Raw genomic sequence first — 18,899 nt, 5'->3', positions numbered from 1 at the left:
CGCATGATTAACATGCTTTGATTTGCTCAAGTTGAGTCAACAATGACTTGGATTAGAGTTGTTCCTTTAACTGAGACTTTGTGATGAGCTTGTAGTGCTCGGCCATGGGTCAAGTTACTCGGATATGGGCCTCAACAACAATATGGATTAGGGGTCGAGTCATGGCCCAAAATAAAACTATCCATAGAGTCATGGATAGCTTTAATTAGGACATGAAATCTCGTTGACCTTTTTGGCGCAAACCCTAGATTTGTGATAATTTCAAAGATCATAATAATATAGACTTGCTTATTAGGTTGCTTGATTGATGTTATTCTCAATTTCTTTTATGAAAAAAACATTGATAAAGTCTAAAAACTATCTCTCTATTTCTATTTTATGCGAACTAGATTGTTTTTCAATAAAGGATAATCTTCCTTTGTTTATAACGCTTTTATTTGAAAGAAATGGGGGAGCAACTTTTTCTCAGTCTAAGTCCCTTTGTTTTGAGAGGAAGACATCTTTTGCTCGGTCCTTTCCCCTTCGTTTGGAGGGAGGACATTTCTTGCTCGGTTTGTGCCCCTTCATTTAGAGGGAGATCATTTTAGACGATAAAGTACAAAAGTAAAATAATTGATTAATTAACGGTTAACATGTTACTTTTAAAACATCAAATATTATCCACTGTAACCATTGATTGAAACATCAACTATTATCCTCTAAAGTACACCCTCATTCTTTTTTCTTTTTTCTTTTTGGAATAAAGTATATCCTCATTTTATATGAGCCAAATCCTTGCACAAAATAAGTAATTGCAGCACACTTGTTCTTTTCCTTCTCACTCTTTAGTAACATTTTGTCTCATTACAAATGGCAAAACACATTTTTCCTCCTTTTATTTCATCCATATAAAGGTTAAAACGTAAATACTGAAATTCAACACAAAAATGAGTGAAAAAATCTCATCAGCGGCTACTTTGCCAGTTAAATGAATCAAAACTATTCATAAGCTCTATACATATTCACATCATCACAACTATGCACAACAAATCCTAAAAAATAAAGTGTTGTGGAATCAAATAAAGCTGCAAAACTGATGTACATAAGTCTTCTATATCTTGGAATGGAGGCCATCCTCTTGATATAATTGTTTTTGACAATCCTGCTGATAATTTGGTTTCTATCAGAACTGCTGAGTTAAACAAAACCAGTGATATTCGCTTTGAATTATGAACCAAGTACGACTTCATCTCATCCATTTATGTTTGAAGGCAGAACAACTAATTAAGCTTTAAAGAACATTGCTTAAATCCATATGGAGGGGTTTCTAAATTGCGTTGCCATAGCATCCGATAGAAACTTGACTAGGTTCTCTCGCTCAACATTTTTCTCCTTCTTAAGTTCAAGATGTCGAACCTGGAGGCAATATAAATATAAAATAGTTAATTATAAAAACAAGCATCAATAGGTTGCATCATGTTGTCATATAGGCAGTATGCCACACTTGAATAAGATTACTAGGTTTTATTTATATCAGACTTGATTTTAGAGTACAAACATCCAAACATAAACTACTTCACTTAAAATTCAATCTTCTGTCTTAACCAGAAAATGGAATTTTAGAACATTATATTACCTTAACTGAATCTGCATCCGTAATAATAACGAGACATTTGATATCATGTTCATTCGCATACTCATACTGCTCTGTGAGACTTGGATCAGGGACAGGAACAAATTCGGCCTGATGACAAGAAAGATGAATGAGCAGAACTTTCAGTAATAAGACTCAATCACGCTGATTAAAATTGTTTAGAAATATCAACCTTAAAGTTCTCCAGCCATAATTCAGCAACTAGTTCCATGCGTTCCACCAACAGACCACCTCCTCCTCTTGAGCACACAAGAATATTGATGCTGGCTTCATTTCTGAAACAGTTGAGAGAGTCAAGTGCATCAGTATGTAGCCATCAGCAACTAAGCCTACTCCTGTTATTTGTGCACATGTAGGCACGCACAACACGCATAGGTACTAGGATAAAATTGAAAAGGCAATAACCTAAATGCCAGAGTTTGTGGAATGTAAAAATAACAAAACCAAAAAATATATATATGTTCGAGTTTAACGACACTAACCGGTTATGCTTAAAATCTACAGGACAATTCTGAATTATTGTCTCTAGTGCAAGGCTAGTCCCCACACCAGTTGGAGGATTTCCTTTCTGCATAACAGAAAGGACAGGCTATTAAACAATATAAAATTCACAGACAAAAGAAGCTTTAAGTTATCCAAGACTGCTACAGGCAGGAAGAAAACACCATGACCAACTGAAGCATATGCAAAAGAAAAATGCTGATATCGTCAGTAAAGATAACTGTCACTTATATGTTGAGGGAAAAGGTAATGATAAGTATTTAGAGCACGAAGCACAAACCAACACATCAATGAATACTTAATCATATTCGGACCAATGAGTTTAAGCATGATTAGTTGGTGGCACAGTTTGGGATCAAAGCAAACAACAATCAAATTATATATAATGGTTAAAAATACATAGAAATACGTGATTTCGAACATTCTGGAAGAATGCTCGACTGTCAGAATTGTGAAGAGAAAAATTAGTATAGAAGACACAAGTCGAGTTAATGGCATTAAGAAGAAATTAAATTTGAATGCATAACCTACATAGTCACTACTCCTCAACTGATGAAGCAAATAGTCATATCTACCACCAACAGCTAGCAAGACACCTTCAGAAAGTGATCCAGAACTGTTCTCCTTCCTTAAGTATATCTTCCAAGAAAAATTCAACTTCATCAGAATCATCAAAAGATTCAAAACATACATATTTCTAACCCTTCTTCTTCCTTGATGCAATCCAAAGAACCATTAGGCAATATGAATATTCCAAATATAAAAATGCACCTAGTTCATTATCAATAAAAATAAATACACTACAGTTTCTAGAATAGGGGTAATTCTATTTTACAAGTAGTCAGGTATGCATGACTTAAATAGTCATAATTACAATTTTAAAAGGTGGTAAAGGCACATCATAAAAAACAGGTGAACTTAAGAAATTAAGTGCATTTTCTATGTCATATATTGCAATATATGATACATTATCATCCTGATATTCTTTCAATATAACAAAGCAGATGTTTAGATTCCCAGTTAGAATCTGGTGAGGACATATAGTTGGAGAAGAAATGGATGTTAGACTGGTGGATTTGAGTTCATTTTTCTTTTAAATGAAGCAGTAAAACGGAGATGAATTTCTTTAAACTTAATAGCTGGTGACTCAGACGGATATATAGTAGTTTTCAAATTTTAGCTCCATACTCTATACCAATAATTTGGTGTATTACTTGTTAGGATTAATTATCTTTTATCGTAATTGTTCCACTTCTTTTCCAATATAACCTAATATAACCTCCATTTATTAACTGACTCTGACACATATGTTTGCATATTTTTAATTGTCTGTAAGCATATTGATCATGCCAAGATGGACATCATTCAATATCAATCTTTTTCAGCCACCTTATTTATATCATGTTGAAAACACTACGCAGAAAATAGGTTGGAATAGTGACAGATGGACAAATACAGATACTATAGAAAATGTTGTATGTGAGTGATTCATATACTAATTAAGGTCTAACAACCCAGGCGCAAGAGATTAATATGTCTAGTATGACTCATCAATGAAAGTACAACATATAGATGGTTGCTAGTGAGTGATTCATATACTAATTATATATAGCACAGCACCTCTTACTCCAAGTTTCAAATAGTTATATTTACAAAGGACAATTCATAAATAAGGAGTGAGGAGTGTTTCTTACAAAGTGCAATAATAAAATCCATACCACAAGGGTGTAATATTTTTATGAAAATAAATGACAAATTCATGGTACCTGAAAAAACAAATCTCTGTGATAACTTTCGTTTGGCGGCATTAATGCATCTATATATACATTTTTGTCAATCCTCCAAATTCTCAAGAGACTGGCAAGCTCAGACAATTCATCAAGTGCCTTGAAGGTACGCTTATCTGCATTAGTTTACTATTTTCCAATGAGTATCAACTTCCTTCTATAGTGTGTAAATGTATATTTCAATCTAACCACAGATATATACCAGATGGTAGAGCGCCCCTTAGTCTGGGAAGTGCCTGACCTGCAGATCCACAGAATCTCAAACCTACAGTCTGCAACCTATTTACCATAGCTTCAGCTAAACCCAGTTCCTGGAAAAGCATTAAAATTGCAAATAAATTAATTTTGACTGGGAATTGATTTGCTAATTACCGAAAGAAACTATGACAACTTCCACAACAACAATAGTTATTGCAGCCAAACATACAAGATTCCTAAATAAATTTTCTCACCTGCAAAAGCTGCCGCCTTATCACTACCCATTTTGATTTCCTTTCTGAGGATTGAGGACGCAAAGAACCCATCATTGAAAGAAGCTTCAAAAAATCAAAGATCAGTCATACTATATTCTTAAAAACTTAATAATATTGGTTTCTTGATTACACGGCTAACATACCTCTGCTACTTTGAGTCTATGTTCTACCTTGATTCCAGTCCATGACCAAATTGCACCCAGGAGGTCAGCATGGTTTAGATGAATGTCACACGAGTCTTCATGGAAAAAACAAGTGACTATGTCTTTCGTGACCTATAATACAATTGGTAAGTTGCCAAGTATGCTATGTTCATTATCAGCAAGTGATCAGCATTATAATATGACACAGTCTGAAGGATTTCAGACACAAAATGAACAAAATACAGGTTGAGTAGTAAATACTGTCACATGTATTTTATTTTGCAAAAATATATTAAAAATAAGTTTTAGATTTATTGACCATGCTGATGAAATATACAATTTTTCCTTTTATAGGCAATAGTATTACATCAACTGTGTAGCATAATACTATCATGGGTAACTGTTTATAATATGCAGAACTTAATAAAAAAGATAAAATTAAATTAAAAGAATTATAAAATCTACAAGGATACAGTAGAAAAATCACCTTTATGACCTCTGCCTCTGTCAATGCTGAAGTACCACCAATAATGTCAAAATCTCCCTGTAGAAAAATGGTTTTGTATTGATGGGTTAGAATAATCAATAAATTTTGTTTGAAAGTTTCACGCAAAGCATCACAAACCATTACAGAAGCCCCGAAGTCCAAACAGATTATTCATGGAATACAAGAGGAAAATACTGGTGATATTTTATATTCTTTCACCAAAAAACAACAAAAACCAAAAAGGAGAAATATCGATTATTTATTTTGTTCCTTCAGATTGAGTCAAAAACAATAACCACGGAAAAATTCGTAAGAAATAGTATGTAGAATGGTACCTGAAGGTAACGGTTTGGTGATGAATGCCCAACTGCTCTTCTGTAAACGTATGATATCTCATATCGTTTGAATGAAGATATCTACACATGATTTATATTGTCTCAGATTTTTCATGCTTTTTTGAAAGCCAGCTAATATAATAGAGAAGCAATGCAAAAACTGTCAAGGACATTTTCTTTCCTATCAGATACAGTTCAGAATTCAGATATATGACACCTTTTCCCTCCTCTACATTTTATATCTTTTTTTAATAGGCAGGCTTAGGGTCTTATTGGCAAGACTACTGATAACTCAAAAACAATTCTTTCTATAAAATTTAGGTTTTAATTTAGCTCTTTCCTTTAGTAACATTAGTATAGGCTAAGTTTGTAAAAATTTACAGGCTATACCATTAAGAGATATTTAGAGTTAGATCATCTATCATTGGTCCTAAATTATTCTACATGAACAAAGACAATATGTCGTCGTGAGATCCATGTAGTTGATCCCACTAAGTGGGTTACACTTCAAAGCTTTGGTGGTTGTTATTCAAGCACAATTTGATTTATAACTCGAATTACATTTTTTACATTACAAACACCCTCATAAGAACAATCAATTTGTTACTTTTGCTATTTAAGTCTTGAATGATTTCCATATAAGAAATTTTGGAGAACAAATCCCAACACAGTTGTTGTCACTATGTAAGAACAAAGGCACATTATATAAATAAGACCAAGCATGATTCTGTAGGTATTATGTTTTCTAAAACCCCACAGACCAGGCAATGCCATTCTAATCTACTATGAATTTTTAACAAAGAATATTAAAAAATAAAATTAAAAAAAAAGGGGCAGCCGGGTGCTCTAAAGCTCTCACATACGCAGGATCTAGGAAGGGGTCCAACCCTTTTTGGTGTATTGTACGCAGCCTTACCCTGTTTTTTACACAAGAGACTATTTCCAGAACTTGAACCTGTGACCTATCAGTCACGTGACAACAACTTTACCATTGCGCCAAGCCTCCCCCCTTAACAAACAATATTATGTTGCAAAATAATTTTATAATAAATCTTGAAGGATATTGTAATACTATCGGGTTTCCAAACTAATTGTGAGTTGTTACTCAAACACAACATTTTGCATTCCAAACACCCTCGTAAGAACAACAAAATCGTTAAATCATTTTGTTAACTCTATGTCTTAACTGATTTCCATTTAAGTAAAAAACCATGTAGCCATTCTCATCAGAGGACCAACACCAACACAGTCATTGTGACTATACGAGAACAAAGGCACAATAACCAAGCATGATTCTGTAGGTATTGTATTCTAATAATCCCAAGAACCAAGTAATTCCATCCAATCTACTATGAGTAGTTTTGTTAAGAGTCCCGCATTAGAAGTAATATGACTTGAAAGGGTGTTTATAAGTGGGAGGCATGCCTCACCATACAAACCAGTTTTGCAAGTTGAATTAGACCAAAACCCAAATTTTAAGATGGTGTGAGTGCTGATTTTTGTGAAATGAGTTAAGTCCAAACCCATATTCTAAAATGTTAAAAAAACAATTATATGATGCAAAACAATTTTATAGTGAATCTTGAGGGATGTTTTAATACTATTGACTTTCCAAATACATGCTGTCTTGTTTGAAGAGTATCATTTATATCCATAAATCCAATATTACAAAGCACACCATTATGTTCTCTACTCATTAAAAACATTAAACTCATACAACAAATCATACTATTAAAGGGCGTTTAAAACCACACATCTCTTTGCATCAATAGTAAATCAATTATTGAATATATATATCATATTATATTCAAATTTTAATGTAATGAAATACATTTGAAGAAAAAATTGAAAAAATGCAAAGAAATTAAATCAAGCTAATATGTACATTACCTGGTTAGATATAATCCAGTTCACGAAAGGCAAACGCAGCTCATGGGAAAGTTCAAGCATGGCTCCACCATGGGTCAGAAGTTTAACTGCATTTCTACTCAACGAAAATCAAACCCAGCAATCTTTTATCTAGGTTGTCTACCAAGAACTAAAACAAAAACTAGTAATGAATTTAAAGGAAGATATTGACCTGTTAAACTGTGGACAATCATCCAATAATCGCATTGGTGATATTTCTAGGTGTTTAGCACAATGCTGCCTGAAAATTTCCTTGTTGACATCTACAACATCATCTCGGACCTCGGTTACAAAATCTGTGTGCTGAATGGATGAATTGTTATCTCCAACTGACCCCAATCTACCAACCTGACGAATGTGTTTTGTGCTTAACATCTCTTCATCAAAGATAGCATTTAAAACTTTATCGTAAATGCTTGTATCCTCTGATTTCTGCATTGTTCGCAGGATATCTGAACATAGAGAACTGACACTGAATCAGGGTAATGCAAGAAACTTAACAAAAAAAATAAACATATTAGCTAAAGGACTTAAGATTCTTAATGTCGACGGTCTGTACTAAAATGCATATTTCATAATGATATTTCAGTTTGCATTATTAACTGTAATTGTCAAGATCATCTGATTTTTGTATTTCTATATACTCCTTGGGAGTGGTCACTCATTAAAAAGTTTCATATTCATAGAAAGTAAGCATTCAAGAGAGCAAAATATATACATAACTGATATATTACTTTTATGTAAAAAATAAGACATATAGCCACTGGTAGCTGTAAAAAATTAGAGTTGTTTAGCAGGAAAAGAAAAAACTATCAATATCATGAACCAACTACAAAAAGCTTAATGTGTTGGGCGTTCATGAATGTTTTTATATATCTAGTACACACAGCCATGAACCATTTGGCCTTATCAAACGCTGGCCGCTTGGTCAGAGGCCTTATTATAATGTCATGAGCTAACTCTCCTAAAATAGTTTGTTGGGGTGGAGATTTATACATGGTTTTTATATCTAATATAGCATGCACATACACTGGGTGCGGCTGGACACATGTAACCAAGAACACTCGCACACATGAAGAATATATTTAGAAACATATGCAATTCTCACCATATCAGAAACCAAAACCTCTAAATAAATGTAATCATACTCTTGTATATTTTCATAATGACAATAAATTTCTAGACTACCTTCCAACACAAATTGATGGGAATTGGGAATGCATTGAGTTCAAACGTTGCAAAGTGTGTGTGTGTGTGTGGGGTGGGGGGGGCTTATGGTTAGCACAAGACTCGAAAGTCGATACTATTTGGCCCATGTAACTGACCGCACCTAATGAGATAAGATGATGAATTCTTTTGGTGGATAACGGCTTGCACTGCGCAGGTTCATTACAATAATAAGTTTCAGAATGAACAACAAAGGTCATAATCACTTGCCATCCAACAATTCAGACTCCATTCGTGGAGGAAATGCATTCTGCAAAAGTTCTGTTGCAGACGGGCGATCTGAGGGACCTGGAGACATTAACTGCCGCAGCAAGGATTCTTGTTCTGGAAACTCAGCAACCCATGAAGGTGGAAACTCCGCTTTCTGTTTCAGATCGGATAAAACAACGTGCCTCTCCATTGCAGTCCCAAATGGATGCCAAAGCTCAAAGAAAACCACTCCTAAGCTGTACATGTCAGCCTGCACATCAATTAAACCAAAGAATTACATAATTTTGCTCGAAGCAAACATTGTTATATGGCTAGAAAAGGATAATGCTGAATGATTTACACCTTTTCATCAATCTTAGGCCATCCTTGCTCAATCTCAGGAGCTGTATAGAAATATGTCCCAACTTGTCCAGTGCCATCAATGGAAACTCCAGTTGTATCGGCAGGATGGGCTAGATCTTGATCCAGCTGCTCCAACTTCAAGAACTTGGCTGAAAGAAAAAGAAAAGAAAATTTGAGAATTTTTTCATGAACAAACACCACTCCCTCCAGTGTAGAAAGCTCAGACATTAACAGGGCATTGTTTTATATGAATTTTTAGACCAAATCAGAAACAGCGAAACACTACACCAAGAGTTACATAATGTCACTGCACACACAGGAAAATGTGTATAAGTGCAGGCATTTATTTGTGACCTCGACTGTATTACAAAGAGAAATTATATGGATAAATGAAAATTGCACATGCAAATCAGGATGCAATTGGAAACCTTGCTAGCCTACCGATTACTAGGCCTATCACGTTCTAATAATTTCATGAGCACCAATCACACATATTGAAGTTCTTCATTGTTGTGATAATCTAGATAGAAAAAATATTGGAAACATACACGAAGAAAAAGAAAATAAGTAACTAAAGGATTCAAGATCTTACCAAGACCGAAGTCACCAATTTTAATATCATTGCGAGCATCAAAGAATATGTTACTTGGTGTTAAGTCCCGGTGAATTATTCCTTGCCCATGTATGTGTGCCAAACCTTCTACTATTTGGCGAAACAGATGCCAGGCCAATTCTTTGTCAAAATGATTATATGATTCAAACATCTGGCGAAGAGTCCTTTGAACCCAACAACGATGACATTTAGTGAATACCACATAACTAACAATAATGAGTGTACTTGTGAAATTTTGTATACATGAGTCAAGAATTAAATGAAACAATAGACACAAACACAATAACAATCATATACAACACAAGATCAGCCTATAAGTACCCTATTTACATTGCTTTTATCAGCCACCCTCATCTGGAGCATATAAATGACATACACCAAGTTTGTTACACACATAACTGATTCAAGGACCCTCAATCTTTAGTAAAGACCTCTACCAGTTGATAATTTGAATTTACAAAACTAGTATAATGACCTATACCTAAATATGTTTGATCCTCTCATGGAACGCCGGATTTGAGAGAATATGTGCAGAGCAATCTGATTGTCAAAAATGAGTGTCGTCTCTGTAACCTCTTCATACCTTCATTCTACAACCAATCTTATTCTTTTTTTTTTTTGGGGGGGGGGGAGGATAACAACCAATCTTATTCTATCAAGGACGGTTGGGCTCAAGCACAAAATCGACCATCTTGGCACGATGGTCTTTATGTTCCTAGAATTCAAGCAAAGTTTGATGTTGGAGGCCCACATATTATAGTTTTTTTGTCTTAACTTGTCAGTTGACAGTGGGGCACTGATATAGTTGGTGAAAATGGAAGGATCGGACTTCAGAGGATTAGAATTCGGCGTGAATCAACAAAGAAAAGTAAGAAATAACAGTATAGCACAATTGTGGAAACAAATAATTGTAAGGTATAAACCAAGCACTACAAATATTGACAAAGACTCGTCGGAATGTGCGGCAAACAGTGGCGGCAATGTGTTGCACGCGAGAAAGAGCACGAGTGGGTGTGTTTGATATCTAAGGATGGTTTGATCCAACAACTGCAAGCCAAACCTAGTGAAAGACTGGACGAAAACTGAGACTGACAAGCTGACAGCAACAGTTAGAGATGTACAGTGGCAGTGAATTGAAGGAAGCCTAATGGAAACGGCAGCTGGAAATAAAAACACGGCCAAAGAAGGTGGAGACCGGACAAACATGTAGAGTGTATGAATTCCAATTGAAAAGTATATTTCAACTTTCAAGCCTCCAAGTTCCCAACAACGACAAAAATTTCCTTCAGTTATAAACGCCCTAACTTTCATGTCCAAAACTTAATACTACATTAACTGCCAAAAGGAAAGACCTCTTTTCTAATACAAAAGGAGTAGTTCAATAAGAAGAGAAAATAATTATGAAGAACTTAGCTCTCTGAAAATCTTACCTGGGACAGTATTCCATTTGTATATAAAGATATGTTGATTCAAGCTGATTCTCAAGCCCAATAGCATCATTGGAGCTTGCAGCTTTGTAGCTGAAAGTAGAGCTCGCTGGAGTTCTTGATTCCCCAGCAGGATCACCATAAGAATCTGCAACTCCAGTTTCAAACCATGCCTGGAAGTTTTACAGCTATTAAAAATTTAAAACCATCATATGACCACATAATATTGTGGTAAACTAAAACATTTTATTTGCATTTCCATTCATAGACTCTTCCAAAAACTGTGCACTAGAGCATACAGTTAATGCAGCAACATAAGGAAATAAAAAATCTGATACAAGAAACAAAAGTTTCCATAATACGAGAAATTTGTGCAAAAAATAATAAACCTTTATACCTGATAATACCGAACAACGTGTTGATGTTGTAAACGAGAAAGCGTAGCTACTTCCCTGATTTTCTCACCATAGATAGATGGATAAACAAGTAAGTCATTGTAATTAAAAAACGAGTAAACAGTTACATATAAACAGTAAGAAAAGATAAGAAATGGGCAAAGCTGGCAGTAATCAAATAAATATATTCTTTCTCTTATAATTTTCAACATATGAAAAATAAATGAAATGGGGAGGACAAACAACATAAAGGAAAATGAACTATATCAAAACATGAGGTGAGACAATACATAAGATATGTCATACCTATACCATGAAATCTAATTGACCAATAAAAAAAGTTCATGTGTGATGCAAAGATGAGGTATACTCGTACTTATTTACAAGCCATACTTGCCCTCCCCTTGGTTTTAATTTGAATTCTCCCCCGCATGTCATTTCAATTTTATGCAACGAAACATTAGCACCAATTAAGTAAATTGACCATGATATCTTTTTACAATTTTTTTCTTTTTCAAATCTCTTTTAAATCTGCATTCATCTTCCATCACAAATCCTATCTTCTAGCTTTATGATCTACATCAGACATCAGCTCTATTGTCATCAACAAATAATGGCTCTAAATTATATTTGATTCCCTCAATATAATTTAACATATAGCTACAGGGGATACTAGTTGATGCAGCTGTACAGGATTTCAATAAGTTTCAGAACACTAAGATACAAGATTTTTAAGATATTTAGGTTAAGCAATAGTAAAACTGAAGGAAGAAATACTTTGTAATAATGAGATCAATAATTTAACGTAACAATAAGATCGAAGATCGACCTCAGAATCTAATACAGGTAGATGAAATGCAAAGCCTAGTTGTCTAGTTGAAATCCTACAATAAATTATGTAGACCAAAAAATGGTGGGTGGCAAAGAAATTAATCGATGAAAATGTTGACAAATTGACATGCTTAGTAACGGATACATCTTCAAACACCACCACAATTAAAACTATTATCAGAATATGAAGTTTTTAAGCGCACAACGCTCTGATAGTTCAAGGTCGAGATACTGTTGGCCAAGAAATTAACGTAACTTGCGAACGAATAGGCTCCGTAATATCCAGTAATATAAGTAAGTAATGTGATATAATCCGGATTATGTCTTCTGTATTTCATATCATACTTTCCGTAGGACCAATAAAACTTATGTCAAAGAACAAAATCAATCCTTGGATTCTGAAGAAGGTTTAGTTTCAACAGCAGTTACGATTACTGCTCCAAAATGTTTCATCATCCCAAAGTTAATCATAAACTACAGCATGCAGGAGTTGGATCAGAAAGTGCAGATGACAATACAGCCCATTTTGTAAAAAGAAATTGAAGATTTGCAAAAACTGGATCAGGTAAATATTCTAATATTAATCAATGACGGTAAATGTAATGCTTTGGCTATAATTACATAATCGTGCACTGAACTATATACATTAGTGAAAAAGCTGTAGCAAGTTCCTTCTTAGATCAATTAAATTCACCTTAATATTCGGTCAGGCATGCTTTTGTCCTTAAGGCGAATTTTCTTCATTGCATACTGCCTTCCATCGAGTTTATTTTTGCACAACACAACGTGACCAAAACCACCATGACCTATTTACATTGCCAAGCAAAATCTTTCAGTAAATGATTAGAGATATGAGAAAATCCAGTTAAATAATCATCTTTTAATAAAAAAAAATCATTGAAATGATTAAAAATATTTCCAAAGCTATAATAATCCATGCTATCTTTTCCAGCAAACACAAAGGCCAGGCAATCAAGATCATCGACAAAAAGAAATTATAGTACTCCATCATCATGGTAGACATCTAGGAATATATGACATCAAAAAATATTATTATATATATAAAACTCGACACAAGTTCATGAAGTTCCTTTACCAAGAGGGCGTAGCTCCTCAAAATCATTTAAATATCGAGAACTGTGTTGAACTGTATTAGAGCCTCCAAGATCAGAAGAAGGTGTCCAAAATTGAGATATTCTGGATGATGCCTAGACAAAACAAATAAATAATAAAAAAAATAAACAAAAATTTAGTGGCAATAAAGAGAGTATATTCCCCCATAAGATTTGCCAACCAGGTGTTTCTTGAAGATGTGATCAAAGGTTTTGTTGAAAAGGGAAAGTGGTTTTGATGCCATATCACGTGCCGAGTCAGAAAATATCTGGAATACAACTCAAAGGATTAGGATCACTCTAGACCTGGAATTTATTTGAAAATGGGAGTAAAAATATTATTGTTTTGGTAAAACAGCAATCTAGTTTATACCCCTAAATTGTACAGCTCTGTTGCTAATTGAGGCAAAGAGTCAGCCAAGGTACCTTTAGAGGCACAAACAAGGCGAAGCATGTGAACCTGATACAAAAGAAGGAAAAACAAAATTAATGTTGAGGATAACTCTGCTGTGACAAGCTGATAACAGTAAATTTTGAGTTTTTACCATTATTAGATCCTTTTCTATTGTTTGAGATGCTTGGTGATGAGGCGACACAGAAGAGAGAGACTCTGTAGACTCACTGTCAGACATATCTTTGTTATCTTCTGTTGTATACTCATCCACAATAAAATACTGCATGTGAAATGATAGAAAATAAAGGAATTGGCATAAATAGGTGTCAAAAACAGATGCAGACCAATTACAATGGTGCCAAAAAAATATGAGAGAATTTCTAAATTTCAATGAAACATGAATGATTTCCCATCAGAATAGAAGCATGTTGCATCAATTCAAGGAATTTCCTCGTATATATCAATTCAAGTTATCTTTAATTAGTTCATTTGAACAAACCTGGGACTCTCGCATAAAAAGTATGAGCCTAAAAATCCAGGTAGGTCTGGGTTTAAAAAGAGTAATCAGGTAAGGCTTTTCCTATCAGGACCAATGATTATATCTTGACATAGGATGACATACAGACATTTATATTACATTTCCATCCCTCTATAACATTAACATTTTTCTGATTTTAACTCATTTATTGTGCAATTATTTCAAACGTCAAATCTACAAATCCAGACAAAAACAAAGGTCAAGAACTTCTAAACTACATGATCTGCATTGTTCGTCTTCGTGTGCTTAATTAAAATTCAACAATCTGATGCATTAAACCTTTCAGGAATTACATCAAATATTGTGCACCATCTGATCAAATTGCTTAACTCATTTTCCTAAAAATCCATGACCATTATCATTATCATTACCATTTTTTTGTTCAGGTGGAAAGCAAGATACCAAAAGTCCAAAAATCATTGAAAGACTCGTCAATTTCAACAGTTAGGGACATAATTCTGGCCAGTTATAAATAATAAATTTAACAAGAGTAGTTCTTAACATAGGATATATAGGAAAAAAAGAATAAAAAATAATTACTGATGTCCAACAAACAATACACGACCCTTACAACAAGCAAATCATGTCCTTTACATTACCTCTTTCTCACCTTCATTGTCGTCCCCTACAAAACCATCCAGAGATCTACTTGAATGAGTCAAAGTTGAGCTATTATTGTTATTGTCTTCACTAACTTCTCCGACAGTATCTAATTTGGCAGGAAGTTCTTGCAATATGAACGGGTTTTCCTTGCTATCAGATTTTTTTTCCCGAGCTTCTATTCGTGGTTTGGAGGCATCTAACTTAGAGGAAGGAAGAGAAGAAATTTTTACAGCAGGTTCATCAATTCCAAAACCCCAATTCCAGGACTCTCCATAGCCACTGAAAAGGTCGATGAAACCATAAACAAAAGATCTATTCTTATTTGAAGATGCCATATCCTTGGGACACAATTCATCTTTGCCCTCTGTAGTTGAGTGTGAAAACTTCTACAATCGGAGGATAGAAGCATAGCACCATCAGTTTAAGTAGAAAATTAACTTGTTCATATAAATAAATGATTGATCAAAACTCAAAAATTATATAAGAAATTAAAGAACATCAACACTGACATCTACAATCTTCTTTTCTTTTAAAAACAAATTACTAACTAATATTGATTTTATGATTACAACCTTCAGTGAATAATAATAAAACGAATGAATAATAATAGTTAGAATAGCTTAACAGAAAATAGCATGTAAGTAACAGTAAGCTCACAGATTCAGTTGGTTTGGCAATAGGCTCGATTCTAGACAGAAATTCTTGAGCAGCCTCAACTAAATTAAAGATCATTACTCGTCCCTCCCTAGCATTTAAATTGGCCTGGAAAATGGCAAGAACAAAAGATCACTACATTTTACACACAACAAAGAATATATCACCCTTGCCACACTCAAACAAAGAATACATCACGAATTAACTGTGAAACAATAGTTAATACCAAAAGAACAGGCAAGCACCTGATCAAGGAGGAGAGACAAAAGTTTATTAGCATCAGTTTGTGATAAACCCATCTCGGGAGTAATCTGCAACTTGGGACACTTGAAAGGATACCCAGGCAAGCACCTAGCCAAAAAAAAGAGCGAAAAACAATGATTGACTTAATAGCAACAAAGATCCCCTTCTTCAGAAACAAAAATAGAAAGCAAACTACGTAGCACAGACACTTAAGATTGAAGGTAGACACTGACACATGCATTTGCATCACATTCAACCGTTTCCATTTTCTTAAACTATTATCGGTGTTTACATGTCAGTGTCATGTCTGAAGTCTGTGATTCATGAAAATTGTTGAGTGTGGCTCATAAATACTAACAAGTGTACACTGTAAACCCTAGTCTTTCAGTGATAACACAAAGGAACTGCAGTCAGAGACGTGGGCGTAATTGGCCAAACTTCATTAACAAATATCAGGTGTTCATCGGTTGTGTTTATTGTTTTTTAACTCTTTTGAACAGGTTGTTATTCTAACTGAAGAAATCTCGTAACATACCTGACAACAAGAAGAGCGGAAACATCCACATCTTCATAACCCATGTCATTCGAGTAAGGCCTGTTCAATTTCAAACAGAAGTGAAACATTGATGATTAAAATAATAATAATAATAATAATAACAACAACAATAACAATATGATATCACCATTAATTAATTAATTAGTTAGTTAATTAATTGATTGAGTAATTAATTAGGAGCATGATTGAATTGGCTTATTTGAGCTTATAAGTTTTGTGAGACTATTTGGGAGAACTTGCGAAAACAACTTATGGCATTATTCATAAGTTGTTTTCAGCTTATTTTCATAAGTTCTGATAAGATAGCTTATAAAAATAGCTTAGAGCTTATACAAAAACAATTTAACTTCATTTCAACTTTTACTATAGAAATAAATAGCTTATACATAAGCTCCTATCATGAGAAACACATGTGTCGTAAGCTGCAAATAAGTCGTTTATCCGATCCTAATTAACTAATCAAGATTATGAAGCGAAAGAAACAAACCTGAGCTTAATAACAATTTGAGGTGGAGATTTTGGAATAATTTGGCAATCCTCTTGAAAAATTGAACACCTAATAAAAAATTAAGAAACGAATTAAATATGAATTGTATCGAAATGAATGAGTTGAAGTGAAGTTAGTTACAGTGCAGTGATTTCTTCGGAGAGTTGTTCATTGTTATCGTCATCGTTGCGGAATTGAGAAGTGTGGTGGTCTTTGGAAGAAGGTGTTCTTGCTTTGTTTCTTCTTCCTCCGCCACCTCCTTTCTTCTTCTTGTTCCCCATTGATTGATTCAGAAAGCTTCGATCAAAACGAGCGAGTGGAAGAATGAAGCACCAATGGCAATTACGAGATATTGACGAGAAATTGAAGAATGACGAAATGTGTGTGTGTGTAGTCAGAGAAGGTGGCGCTTCATTGCATCAGCAGCACCATGTTACAGAGGAAGGAAGGGGAAATGTTTGTATTTTGTATAATTCTTTTTTTTTTTTTTATTCAAAATTACATTTATTAATTTCAAATAACAGTTTGGTCTTTATCTTTTTTTTCATTTTAATTTGGTCCTTTTTGTCCATTTTTATATACATTTTCAAGCTTCAAATCTAATATTCTTATGCAAACATAGACGAGGGTCATAGATTTGAAGATTGAAAGACCATAAGAAAATAAAATCATAAATTTTAAACTTAAAAATTCATATGAAAATGGACAAAAAGGACCAAATTGAAATGAAAAAAAAAAATAAAGGATCAAATTGTTACCTGAAATTAAGTTAAGGGACTAAAAGTGTAATTTTGCCTTTTTTTTTTCTTTTTTGGTACTGGTGTTTATAATTCTAACAAAGTTTTATATTACTTGTATTGGATTAGGATTTTAAAGGACAATTTTTGTTTAAAAAAGTCTTGAGGATTTTAAAAGACTTTGCAAGATTTTGATGACTTTGATGATTTTAAAAGACTATTAAGGATTTCAATGGATTTAATTCATAAGATTTTAAAGGATTTGAAATGATTTTATGGATTTCAAGAGATTTCAACAGATTTTATGAATTTTAAGAAATAATTGAAAAAAAAATATCATAACACACTCTCTTTCACAAAATCTCAATAAAGACTCTTTTATTTATTTTATTTTATTTTTTACGGGAGAGCTAGAGCTAGAGCTAGAGAGAGAGAGTGAAGGAATCAGAGATACGGGAGAGCTAGAGAGAGAGAGAGAGAGAGAAAGAGAGAGAGAGGAGATGAGGGAGAGATAGTAAAATCTTAAAAGAAAAAAACAATCCTAAGAAATCTCATGTTTTCATGAAAGACTTTTTCATGCTAAAATTTCACTAGAAAATCCCACAAAATCCATCAAAATCTGATTTATTAAACAATCCTTTGAAATTTGAATGATTTTGAATATCACTAGACTTTTTTTAAGTGATTAAGAGTCTTGATTGAATACCACAAGACTTTTTTTAAATGACAAAGAATCTTGATTGAATAACACAAGACTTTTTTTAAATTGGAAAGAGTCTTGATTGAATACCACAAGACTTTTTCATGATAAAAAAGTCTTTTAAAATCTTTTAGAATCATGATCCAATACACCCCCTTACTTTTTTTTTTAGTATACAAATTTTTTTTTTTAGGGGATTTAGATTTTTCATATTTTTTAGTATACAAAAATGAAAAATCATCTTGTGTAAGTAAAATATTCTCATTCTCTGCATCAATAAAAAAAATTTGAAGGATTGAATTAGTTAAAAATTAAATATTGGATATCCTTCAAACACAACGACAAAGAATAATCTCTTGAGTCTTGTGAAACTTAAATAAGAGACAAATTTTTCATAAGAATTTTAAATTGTTGCATACCTTGGATTTAAATCGAAGACGTTTTTATAACAAAAAGTTTAGGTGAATTGGATTTTGAAGACTTATTAGGCATTTGAGCAGGCCTCAAAGTTCAATAAACACACTCGTTGAAGAAATTTTTGCATTGATATCGAAAATGAAACT

The 18,899-nt window shown here is 33.5% G+C and overlaps 1 protein-coding gene across 4 annotated transcripts; it reads right to left on the bottom strand.

The window, feature by feature from the left end:
* Positions 1–843: 843 nt before the first annotated feature.
* Positions 844–17,342, bottom strand: LOC25492659 (eIF-2-alpha kinase GCN2). 4 transcript variants are annotated; one of them, XM_013600837.3, is made up of 29 exons: positions 17,041–17,340; positions 16,900–16,968; positions 16,392–16,451; positions 15,859–15,964; positions 15,617–15,721; positions 14,956–15,345; positions 13,970–14,098; positions 13,798–13,884; positions 13,607–13,693; positions 13,409–13,520; positions 13,007–13,118; positions 11,484–11,538; positions 11,090–11,259; positions 9,639–9,823; positions 9,047–9,195; positions 8,705–8,954; positions 7,440–7,719; positions 7,250–7,343; positions 5,360–5,440; positions 5,025–5,081; positions 4,538–4,669; positions 4,374–4,457; positions 4,124–4,232; positions 3,901–4,037; positions 2,666–2,773; positions 2,116–2,201; positions 1,806–1,908; positions 1,616–1,723; positions 844–1,395 (listed from the first exon to the last, which is right to left on the bottom strand). In XM_013600837.3, the coding sequence occupies exons 1-29, from the start codon at positions 17,178–17,180 to the stop codon at positions 1,285–1,287; spliced, it is 3,696 nt and encodes a 1,231-aa protein (XP_013456291.1). In that variant the 5' UTR covers positions 17,181–17,340; the 3' UTR covers positions 844–1,284. The 4 variants fall into 4 exon arrangements, 1 of the variants encoding a protein (XP_013456291.1); XR_003011460.2 differs by lacking the exons at positions 844–1,395; positions 2,116–2,201 and having other exon boundaries at positions 1,704–1,723; positions 17,041–17,342; XR_005645713.1 differs by lacking the exons at positions 844–1,395; positions 1,616–1,723; positions 2,116–2,201 and having other exon boundaries at positions 2,666–2,762; positions 17,041–17,342.
* Between the last annotated feature and the right edge of the window lie 1,557 nt (positions 17,343–18,899).

Source organism: Medicago truncatula, chromosome 4, assembly GCF_003473485.1.
Source record: "Medicago truncatula cultivar Jemalong A17 chromosome 4, MtrunA17r5.0-ANR, whole genome shotgun sequence".
Taxonomy (NCBI): domain Eukaryota; kingdom Viridiplantae; phylum Streptophyta; class Magnoliopsida; order Fabales; family Fabaceae; genus Medicago; species Medicago truncatula.
This window is presented reverse-complemented; position numbering and strand designations above follow the sequence as displayed.

What these genes read in the sequence shown, in the direction of transcription:
- LOC25492659 (XM_013600837.3), bottom strand. Translation starts at nt 17,180, where the DNA reads ATGGGGAACAAGAAGAAGAAAGGAGGTGGCGGAGGAAGAAGAAACAAA. An exon ending in CACCAAACCGTTACCTTCAG is followed by an intron (nt 5,082 to 5,359) that starts GTACCATTCTAC and finishes ATTTTTCTACAG; the next exon opens with GGAGATTTTGACATTATTGG. An exon ending in CAGAGGCAGAGGTCATAAAG is followed by an intron (nt 4,670 to 5,024) that starts GTGATTTTTCTA and finishes ATTGTATTATAG; the next exon opens with GTCACGAAAGACATAGTCAC.